The sequence below is a fragment of the Gobius niger genome (assembly GCF_951799975.1).
Source record: "Gobius niger genome assembly, chromosome: 8".
Lineage (NCBI taxonomy): Eukaryota > Metazoa > Chordata > Actinopteri > Gobiiformes > Gobiidae > Gobius > Gobius niger.
Genome location: NC_136859.1, coordinates 2,008,834 through 2,020,384, shown reverse-complemented (window position 1 = coordinate 2,020,384; position 11,551 = coordinate 2,008,834). Strand labels below are relative to the sequence as shown.

General features: G+C 41.5%; 1 protein-coding gene across 3 annotated transcripts in view; it reads right to left on the bottom strand.

Annotated features, from left to right (window-relative positions):
• Nucleotides 1–1,092: 1,092 nt before the first annotated feature.
• LOC306966291 (nuclear receptor coactivator 2-like) overlaps nt 1,093–11,551 on the bottom strand; it is a 55,680-nt gene continuing 45,221 nt past the window's right edge. For 2 of the 3 annotated variants that reach the window (XM_079560999.1, XM_079561000.1), the window contains exons 17-22: nt 7,788–7,865; nt 7,396–7,708; nt 4,516–4,699; nt 3,483–3,606; nt 3,346–3,414; nt 1,093–1,696 (exon numbers count right to left, since the gene is read on the bottom strand). In XM_079560999.1, the coding sequence (XP_079417125.1) occupies nt 1,685–1,696; nt 3,346–3,414; nt 3,483–3,606; nt 4,516–4,699; nt 7,396–7,708; nt 7,788–7,865 (780 nt within the window). In that variant the 3' untranslated portion in view covers nt 1,093–1,684. The remainder of the gene's footprint in view (nt 1,697–3,345; nt 3,415–3,482; nt 3,607–4,515; nt 4,700–7,395; nt 7,709–7,787; nt 7,866–11,551) is intronic. The other variant, XM_079561001.1, reaches the window with a different exon arrangement.

Below are 11,551 nucleotides of genomic sequence, written 5' to 3'. Positions count from 1 at the left end.
ATGTGAACAAGGACTGGTCGTCACTTTTGAAGCATCTCTACACATGAATGACTGTTCACTTCTTTCAGTTTCTCTCTCTCCGTCACAGCCCAGGTGTAAAACTAGACTTTAAAGGGGGGGTATTATGCAAAATTGACTTTTTCAAGCTTTCCATCATGTTATTCTGTCATTCCCTCATTAAAAACATGGCTGAAGTGTTGCCTTGGCACATTCACGTATTTTTGAGTCATCTGTAAAAACTCTGATGGCGGCCATTTTAGGGATAGGTTTGCCTGAGTCCTCCTAGGAACGCCCCCACCTCCTGGAGACGCCTCCGAGCTTTCGTCACCAGCCGAGTAACCAACCACTGCTCCTCAGCAGAACCCCCTCCCCACTGATGCCACAGACAGCGTGTGGAGGGGGCGTGTCTAAAGGCTCAGAGGTTCTTAAAGAGACAGAGGCCTATTTCAACACATTCACTACAGCCATTTTGAGAGAGACATTTTATACAAGGCAGTTATTCTAATTTACTGCATTTACAAACCAACAGAAGGTTTGTCATCATTGTAGTGTGATATAGACTGGTGCTATGGGACTGAAAAAAGCACAATACCCCCTCTTTAAGCTAATATTGTAACAAGCTCCACGGCGACGACAAAAACACTTTAAATCATCAACTTTCCAGTGGTTCAAATGGTCCAAATCAGAGCTTTCTTTGTTGCTTTACACTAAAAATCATTATGGTTATGTATCCAAAAGAAAGTTACCCATAATGCAACAGGCGACCCGAGCATTCGGCTTATTAACAGACAAAACACTTAAAATGTGTGTATTTAATTATTTTCTTGTAATGCTGCAAGTTCCTGCTGAACTAATCAATGAGACGAGCTGTGTGCTTTTATTTTGGCGTGCTGGATCGAAACAGGAAGTCACGCCTCGGGCGGCGTTGTTATGATTTGAAGTCAATTGCGACCCAAACAAAAGCACATGGGCCTGAGCAAGTTTAGAAGAACGTTATAAGCAAAAATCTGCACCATAGAGATTGTTTTTTTGCTCAAACTGGTGAAATGAGCCACAACAGCTTCAGTGAAATCCACCGCCGTCTTAAAAATAAAATATTTATGGACAAAACGATCACAATGTTCTGAATTCAACTCATTCCAAACCTGATTTTTCGATTGTCGAGCCGCTCTTTCCTCTCTCCTCCATATTCGAAGTGATTGTGTGCTTTTAGGTCAAGTATCCGTCAAAGTACTCAGTGTCTACAATAAATATACAGCTCTGTTTCCAATCATCAAAAATCAGTTAAAAATTACAGCATTTCATCGCGTCTACAGCAAAAGTTCAAATATATTAATCTGCAAATCACAAAAAAATGTACCTCTTCATAGATTACACGTCTTCATTTATCGTACAAACAAAGTCTATTTCTTCAAAACTATAAATAAATGTAAAATACTCTTAAAGTTTCTCACGTTCTCGACTACAAAAAATGTACAGTTTTCGGGTCTCGGGTCGAGGAGGCGCAGCTGGAGACGAAATCTGAGCTGGAATTACAAAAGTGGAACTACATTCGCTGCAGAAATACCGGCGTTTCTGTCAGAGTTGCATAAGTGGCGGACCTCAGGGGTGTGTTTTCGGCCCGGAGGTGTTTGGATCAGCGGGGGAACGGGGGGGAGATGGCTTCACGCGACGCGACCCGGCATCAGCAGTAACTCTGGAACAGAAGGAGAAAAGGAAGAGGTTAGAAGGTTTGATTTAAAAGATAAACGTTCCTCCGAGATCAAGGCTTTGGTGATGAAACAGGTGCAGCTGGATAGGGGAAGGAAATGAGCTGTTCATCAGAAGAAACTGTCTTCTATTTGAATTATATTAAAAAAGGATCAAATATTGTTACATTTTCGATTTTTAAATATAGATTTTAAACTTTTATTGACTATTTATAGAAATATAACATACACTGCAGAATATGCCGCCCTAAACCACACAAAATACAATGGTATCAGTTTTTTCTGGCTTCAGTAGCGACAAAAAGTTTACAAATGGTTTGGCAGATTGAACAGTTAAGTCTCTTTGGACACGTTCAGTTTTAGTAAACTTGCCACAACATCTCTGATCAGCAGAAACCACGTCAGAACCACCCAATGACCACACGGTCCACCTGGAGAGGTCAGCCCTCTCCTCACTGACCACACGGTCCACCTGGAGAGGTCAGCCCTCTCCTCACTGACCACACGGTCCACCTGGAGAGGTCAGCCCTCTCCTCACTGACCACACGGTCCACCTGGAGAGGTCAGCCCTCTCCAAAATGACCACACGGTCCACCTGGAGAGGTCAGCCCTCTCCTCACTGACCGCAACCGCGCATCAAACGAGTGCAGCGCGCGCACAGGGGAACCTGCCCGGTCAATTTAGCCTCACAGTAAATGTAGCTGTGTTAGCTTTACAGGTTAGCTTACAGATGCTCTCACATTTCACGCGGCTGTTGTTACATATGAAATCTACAGGCATCACAAAACTTGGATCAGTCTCGTGCACAGTTTCGCGCTGTGTCAACTCTGTTGTGCAGATGCATTATCGCTGCAGCTACGAAGTAAAAGCAGTAAAAGTTCACTTGTCGTAATATAAAGCGGTGTAACTTTCACCTCAGCCTCAGCGCGATGTCTCATGCGGGTCATCGCCGTCAGTGATGCGTCTGTTGTAGTGGGGTTAGCGAGTAGACGAGCTACAGTCAGCCGGTGGATGCGGGCGGCTGTGGCACTGCCCAGGTGAAGTGAGCGAGCGCGGGGCAGCGGCTCACTTCACCTGGAGCTGGAGGCTCCTCTGGGGAAATGGCATATTTGGCGTAACATTTTACAAGCCTCAGCCAGTGCAGAGTGTATTTACACGTTACACGCCACATACCCCCGCCTTCATTTTCTTTCATTGCAGATCTACACGATTCACATAAATGGCATTTTCCGAGGTCAAAAAGGTGAATTTCGCCGAAAGATTTGCATGTATGAGCTTCACGAATGATAAGTCGGGTAAGTCAAGTAAGTTCTATGAACTTCAGCGACTCCTTTTGAGAAGGTAACAGATGTTTTTCCTGTGAAAACATCTGTTGTCTGTACCTTGTTCGCTGCTCAAATAAATATAATAATAATAAACATATTTGGATTAGAGCGTCACCTCGGTCACAGCCTTTCCTGCTACACATGGATACTAGGCATGCACCGATCCACATCTTTGAGCTTTTCAACAAAACTTCATGAAATAAAATTGTAAAGGGAGAGTTTGGTCTGTTTTCACTTTAAAGCCACAGAGCCGTGTGAGTTTCCCTCATCGTGTGGGTAAAGTGAATGACATGTTTGTGGGCGTGACTCACGGCGGAGGGGTCTCCGTCCTGTGGGAGCATGTCCATCGCCAGCTGCTCCAGGATCAGGCCGTCGTTCACCTGCAGAGACGGCTCGTTATTACAGGAAACACGGGCAGAGTTTCACAACAGGAAGTGCCCGTCCTCACCGGGTCGGCAGACATCGCCCCCATGTGGCCGCCGCCGCCGCCGCCGCTGCTGATGGGAGCCATGTTTAACCCGTCGGAGAACACGAGGCCGGACTGGGAGAACTGGGACTGAGCGGAGTACAGGCTGCAAACACACAACGGGAACAACACACATCAAAATCATCTCCACGGAACAAAATATATATTATTATTATTAGTGTGTGTGTTGCTACAAAAACAGTGTGCTGCATCTCTGTGGCTTTAACCTCTTAACTCCCGCCTGAACCGAGAGCATTTTCTCCAGTTCAGCTTTACCCAAATCCTGTCGGCCAGTGTAACACCTCATTTGAAAGCTAAGATCTACAAAACTCATCTAAATGGATCTTTTTCCTCACGTCAACAGATTTTTTCCATCATTTTTTTGGGGGGTTTCAACTAATTTTTGTAACTTTTTTGTAATTTTTTTGTCACTTTTTGTCACATTTTTGTCATTTTTTCGTCATTTTTTTTGGTCATTTTTTTGGTCATTTTTGTCATTTTTTTCAATTTTTTTGTTATTTTTTTGTCATTTTTTTGTCATTTTTTTTCATTTTTTTCCCATTTTTTTTTCATTTTTGCCACTTTTTCAGCATTTTTTTTGTCACATCATCATTGTTTTCATCTCAGTTTTGTTGCAACAAAAATGTGACAAAAAATCAACAAAAATGTGACAAAAATGCAAAAAAAATGTGACGAAAATTCTAGAAAAATGTGACAAAAATTCAATAAAAATGTGACAAATTTTTTTTTTAAATGTCACAAAAACTCAACAAAAATGTGACAAAAATTCAACAAAAATGTGACAAAAATTCAACAAAAAGGTGACAAAACACAGCAACAACGCGAGGAAAAAGGTCAGTTTTGTGGGTCTTAGCTTTCAAATGAGGCGTTCCACAGCCAAAAGAGCACAGACTGCATTTGGTTGAGGCGGGTGGTAAGAGGTTAAACATCAGAAACACTCATGAATAAGTTATAAGTTATATATTCGTTGGGTGATGTGGCGTTGTGTGCTCACCTGCTGCTGGCGTTGGTGGCGCCCGGGCCCCAGCCGTTCATGTCGGCGCTGGGCGGGTGGTACCCGGGCGGTGCCCCCTGTGGCTGGGCCTGGTTCTGCTGGATCATACCCGGGCCCTGAGCCTGGTGCCTGGGGGAGAGCAGAGGGCTGAAGCCGGGCTCCTGCTGCGGCGGCTGGGACATTCCTGCAGGGGGCGGCAGAGAGCAGGACGAGGTTTCACACGTGATGGAAAAGTACTGATGTTTTACTGCTGGTACATGACAAACTACTACTACTAATACTGCAGGTACTTCTATGTTTCACTGACATTTTTAAGGACATTCACACCAGACTCCTCAAGCAAAAAATAACAAAAAGTAGAGCTTGTGAAGAGGAAAATTGTCTTGGGGAAACAAAACAAAAACTGTCCTAAAGTCCAGCATCTTCTCCCTCAGCGCAGATGAACTGAGGTCACATGACTTTCTCATGAAGGCGTCTGAAAGTGGAGACGATATTCAGAACGATGAAAGGACTTTCAGTCACGAACGGGGCAGGTTTGTGAATCCAGTCACTTCCAAACAATGATGAGGAAAAACATTTAGACACAAACGCTCTCCCATGGGGTTGTATCAGACCTAGGGCTGGGCACCGTTCGTTTTTTTTTCCGCTACCACTACTTTAACGATACCTGCTTTTCGGTGCCTTGATGGTACTTTTTTCGACACCTGTGTTATTTTAATTGAGTTAAAATAATGTGCAAAGGAAAAGTATGGTTCAGGAGGAAATCCAAACACGGCACACCAGAAAACAGGAGCAGCAGCGTCACCTGGAGCTTCATGTTTTGAGCAGAATTCCCACTAAAGCCGTGATAAAAAGAGAGTTCGGACATTATTCCCTCCTGAGCTGCAGGAACAGACCAGATCCACATCAGGAGCGTTTACTGAAGATAAACTTTTCTAAACTCACTGAGCTGTTCCACAGTGAAAGCTCCTCACACGTCACAGATCTGTTACATAGTGAGAGCGCTCACTCTGTCACTGACAAAGCACCAGAACTGTTCCAAACATGGCTAATGCAGAGTGAGCCTCACCTTTTCCAGAGACAATCTTTGATCCCAAACGCTCCGGTGCAGCTGGAGTTTAAACAACAGCAGGAACTTCAGGCTCTGCGGCTAAAGCTAAAGCTAAAGGTAAAGGTAAAGCTAAAGGTAAAGCTAAAGGTAAAGCTAAAGGTAAAGGTAAAGGTAAAGCTAAAGCTAAAGCTAAAGCTAAAGGTAAAGGTAAAGCTAAAGCTAAAGGTAAAGGTAAAGCTAAAGCTAAAGGTAAAGGTAAAGCTAAAGGTAAAGGTAAAGGTAAAGCTAAAGGTAAAGCTAAAGGTAAAGCTAAAGGTAAAGCTAAAGGTAAAGCTAAAGCTAAAGGTAAAGGTAAAGGTAAAGCTAAAGGTAAAGCTAAAGGTAAAGCTAAAGGTAAAGCTAAAGCTAAAGGTAAAGGTAAAGGTAAAGGTAAAGCTAAAGGTAAAGCTAAAGCTAAAGCTAAAGGTAAAGCTAAAGGTAAAGCTAAAGCTAAAGCCCATGTGTTTCTCGTTGTCACTGCTTTTCTCTTTGTCTAAGAGTCTAGTTTCTTATTCAGTCCTGGTTTAGTCCTGGTTTAGTCCTGGTTTAGTCCTGGTTTAGTCCTGGTTTAGTCCTGGTTTAGTCCTGGTTTAGTCCTGGTTTAGTCCTGGTTTAGTCCTGGTTTAGTCCTGGTTTAGTCCTGGTTTAGTCCTGGCTCAGTCCGCGGCTCTGCCATCTCTGATAGTGACTGAAGTGTGAGTAAGTTACAGCTTTGCTTCTGCATTTGCGCTGAAGCTGCTCATGAGTTCAGGCTTTTTTAGACTCACTGTGGATCATTTATTGACGTTTGGAGAGAAAAAGTACCGAAAATTAGCACAGAAAAAAAAAAGGTTTTTGATACCGCCCCCTACAGGAGCTTTACGGTCGGTACCAAGTAGGAACCGTTTAACGGTACCCAGCCCTAATCAGATCCATCTCCAACTCACACTGTCACATGAGCTTCTAGACCAGAGGTTCTCAACTGGAGGGTGGGGACTCAAACGTGGGTCACGGAACCGTCTCAGTGGGTCACGAGCTTTCCCTGGAAAACATCTCTCTAAAATGTATTTATGTACCAGGGGCGGATCTAGAGGCCCCCCCGACGGCCGCCTCATCGTCATGTGACATCTCACATCTGCTCTAGAAGCTCCTGCTCACAGAGGTCACTCTCACAACACTCTTATAACAACTTTAAATAAGGAGCAACTCCTGTGGTTCTAAAGATGAACCGTTCTACTTATATTACGGACAATGCTGCTATTTGTGTTTAATGTTGGGGGGGCTCAGCTGCATCGAAACAGAAATATTACCCTGCGATCAAGCAAAGGCGTAATAATACCAGGAGTAGTTCGAAATCCGCGCAGTAATCTTCACTTTACTGCGCGGATGCCAAATTACTCCTGGTAATATTACGCCTTACAATATAATCCCCCTTTTATCCGCTTAGAAAATCCACATTGTCTAATTTTGTGTAATTATACTTTGTAGTGGAACACTTCACGTAACCATATTTAAATAGGGAAAACGTGGCAGAGCTTGGTAGCTTCTATCTTGACCTGTTTTGGAGCTATAGAGGAGAGAGGGAGAGGCTAAATGCTAACGCCGTCTGCGCTGTGTTTACGTGACTGAAGGCACGGGGGAAGATCAGACAGGTCCTAAAGAACTCGTCAAAGCTCAGGTAAGAACATATCTCAGTATGTAAAAACGGTGGCCTGTTCCTTTAAAGCAGCTTTTATAACCACAGCCATTTTAAAAACGCTTATTCTTGACATCACACGTCAAAGAGCTTGGTTTTAGAGCTGATTTAATACCTGAGCTGTTGTACGAGAAGGCACTGTACCCCCCCACGTTGGGGTTGACGTTGGGGGTCATGGGGGCGGGTGAGGACAGGGGAGGCCCAGTACCGTAGCTGTTCCCTGGGTAGGCGTAGGGCTGCGTCTGGGGGTTGAGCCGCGGGTTGGGGGCCCCGGACGGAGCGCCCGCACCGGGCATGCTCAGTCCGCCCTGGCCGCCCCGCATCATGAGCGCCCTCTGCTGGTGCAGGTGCTGCTGCTGCCGCTGCCGGAGGTGGTTACTGAGGTACTCCCTCTGCCGCTGGGCCAACATCTGGGCGTTCAGAGAGCCCTGGAGGAGAAACAACACGTGGTTTAGTGACTTGTGCCGGTGGAAGAGTTTGTCTGCATGAACGTGTGAAGAGCCTGACCTGGTTGGGGACGTTGGACCTCAGGGGGAGGTTCATGTTGGACACTCCGCTCATCTGGTTCACCATCGGCTGACGGTTCTGGAGGAGGCGGGAAACCAACATTACTACATCCAGTTAACCTCTTACCACCCGCCTCAACCAAATGCATTCTGTCCTCTTTGGCCATTATATAGGCCTGAGTAACACCTCATTTGAAAGCTAAGACCCACAAACTGATCTTTTTCCTTGTGTTGTTGCTGTGTTGTCACCTTTTTTTATATATATATTTTTTGTCACATTTTTGTCGATTTTTTGTCACATTTTTGTCATTTGTTGGTTGAGTTTTTGTCACTTTTTTGTGGAATTTTTGTCACTTTTTTGTTGAGTTTTTGTCACTTTTTAGTTGAGTTTTTTGTCACTTTTTTGTGGAATTTTTGTCACTTTTTAGTTGAGTTTTTTGTCACTTTTTTCTTGAGTTTTTGTCACTTTTTAGTTGAGTTTTTTGTCACTTTTTTGTGGAATTTTTGTCACTTTTTAGTTGAGTTTTTTGTCACTTTTTAGTTGAGTTTTTGTCAATTTTTTCTTGAGTTTTTGTCACTTTTTAGTTGAGTTTTTGTCACTTTTTTCTTGAGTTTTTGTCACTTTTTAGTTGAGTTTTTTGTCACTTTTTTGTTGAGTTTTTGTCACTTTTTTGTTGAGTTTTTGTCACTTTTTTCTTGAGTTTTTGTCACTTTTTAGTTGAGTTTTTTGTCACTTTTTTCTTGAGTTTTTGTCACTTTTTTGTGGATTTTTTGTCACTTTTTAGTTGAGTTTTTTGTCACTTTTTTCTTGAGTTTTTGTCACTTTTTAGTTGAGTTTTTTGTCACTTTTTTCTTGAGTTTTTGTCACTTTTTTGTGGATTTTTTGTCACTTTTTAGTTGAGTTTTTTGTCACTTTTTTCTTGAGTTTTTGTCACTTTTTAGTTGAGTTTTTTGTCACTTTTTTCTTGAGTTTTTTGTCACTTTTTTTGTCACTTTTTTGTCACTTTTTGGTTGAGTTTTTTGTCACTTTTTTGTGGAATTTTTGTCACTTTTTGGTTGAGTTTTTGTCACTTTTTAGTTGAGTTTTTTGTCACTTTTTAGTTGAGTTTTTTGTCACTTTTTTCTTGAGTTTTTGTCACTTTTTAGTTGAGTTTTTTGTCACTTTTTTCTTGAGTTTTTGTCACTTTTTAGTTGAGTTTTTTGTCACTTTTTAGTTGAGTTTTTGTCACTTTTGGTTGAGTTTTTTGTTACTTTTTTCTTGAGTTTTTGTCACTTTTTAGTTGAGTTTTTTGTCACATTTTTGTAGATTTTTTGTCACTTTTTGGTTGAGTTTTTGTCATTTGTTGGTTGAGTTTTTGTCACTTTTTAGTTGAGTTTTTGTCACTTTTTTCTTGAGTTTTTGTCACTTTTTTCTTGAGTTTTTGTCACTTTTTTCTTGAGTTTTTGTCACTTTTTTGTGGAATTTTTGTCACTTTTTGGTTGAGTTTTTGTCATTTGTTGGTTGAGTTTTTGTCACTTTTTTTGTGGAATTTTTGTCACTTTTTTCTTGAGTTTTTGTCACTTTTTTCTTGAGTTTTTGTCACTTTTTAGTTGAGTTTTTTGTCACTTTTTTCTTGAGTTTTTGTCACTTTTTAGTTGAGTTTTTTGTCACTTTTTTGTCACATTTTTGTAGATTTTTTGTCACTTTTTTGTGGAATTTTTGTCACTTTTTGGTTGAGTTTTTGTCATTTTTTAGTTGAGTTTTTGTCATTTTTTAGTTGAGTTTTTGTTACTTTTTAGTTGAGTTTTTGTCATTTTTTAGTTGAGTTTTTGTCATTTTTTAGTTGAGTTTTTGTCACTTTTTTGTTGAGTTTTTGTCACTTTTTTGTGGAGTTTTTGTCACATTTTTGTTGAGTTTTTGTCACATTTTGCTGCGTTTACATCCTTATTTTCTTCTCATTTTTTGTGGCTGTTTTGTTACTTTTTTCCCCAAGAAGCTTTTTGATTAGGGTAAAGCCAAACTGGAGAAAATGGGATCCGTTCAGGTGGGAGTTAAGAGGTTATAAGACACAATGCACATTTATTGATCTCACAAAGGAGAAATTCCGTTTTAGTCTTAGCCTTTTGACGAAAATATCTTCAATTTTAGTCTAGTTTTAGTCGACTGTGCATTTCTAATATTCATTATAATCATGTTTAATCAGCTCCTCTGCGTCATGGAGCTGCTCCTTTGGCACAGGAGGTACATCTGAGTCTCGATGATTTTAGTCTCTCCTTTTCATTTTGTCTTATTTTAGTCGACTAAAGTATCTGGACATTTTAGTCATAGTTTTAGTCTCATCGAAAAACTTGACAATGACAAAAAGAAAAAATATTTTGTCTTCATTCTAGTAAGATGAAATATTTTTGTCGACGAAATTAACCCCTTGCCCCCCGCCTTAACCAAGCCCAGTGTCTCCAGCTTTACCCAAATCTAAAAGCTTCTCGACTACAGGCCAGAGTAACACCTCATTTGAAAGCTAAGTCTAGCAAAACTCATCTAAGCTTCGAAAAACGTGAGGAAAACACAACCAAAAAGGACGAAACCGTGATGACGAGGACGAAGCTCCGTTATAGGTCTTTTGTAAGTCTTAGCTTTCAAATGAGAGGTTAATGCACAAATGGAGAAAATGCCCTCAGTACTTAACCAAGGGCATTTTCTCCGGTTCAGCTTTACCCGAATCTAAAAGGTTGAAGCCTACAGGCCAGAGTAATGTCTCATTTGAAAGCTAAGACCTAAAAAACTGATCTAAACAGGTCTTTTTCCTCGCGTTGTCGTCACTTTTGTTTCATTGCTTTTTGACACTTTTTTGCTGGTTGTTTGTGACCTTTTCATCCTCGTTTTCCTCGCTATTTTGACACTTTTTCGTGTTTAGATTTGGTTAAAGTCGAGAGGAGAAAATGTACTCGGTTCAGGCGGGAGTAACGAGGTTTTAACACTGCTCTGAAGAAACACTCGCGGAGCAAATAGGCAGGAAAAGTTAATACTAAATAGGTGTCTTATATATAAACTTTAAAAGGGGCAAAAAGTATAAATAATACAATTAGAACAGAATATCAAATGTAGAATATCGGAAATACGGTCATACAGCCCATGTGGATCTGAACTGAGCTGAGGACGACGTGTTGATATCAAGTCATATTTCAATTCAATCTGATTGAAGCAGCGAGTCTCATTTCAAGCCTCAGAAATTATAGCCTGATAAACCAGACCCACCTTCTTTCTGCACGAAAGAAGGTGGGTCTGGCCACGCACGGTAGACAAGTTGTTGATTGGCGGCTAAGGCCGAGCCGAACCAATCACGACCGTCACAGAGAAATGAGAAGGTTACGTCACTCGCTGCACCTCTATGTTTTTATCAGCCAAAACTAACCATTGGATGAAGTAGTCAAGGATTTTGCCTCGCGTCCGCGTGAGTTTATATTCACTTCATATTTGTTTAATTGGACACAGCTGTCGTCACGTCCGCTAATCGCTAATTGGTTTATTTCACTGACAATCTGTGCGCGTTAGGCCCCGCCCCTTCAAACTGCTCCAAGTGCTCCGTGACCAGACTAACTCCCTGCATGGAATGGACAGGGAAGAGTATGGCAGAGCCAGGCAACAGAAATTATCTTATATATTATTAGATTTCCATCAGTAGGTGTCAGTAGTGAGCCCTTTTTTTTTTTTTTTGTCACATTTTGTCACATTTTTGTCACATTTCCATCATTGTTTTCGTCTCAGTTTTGTTGCTATTTCCACAG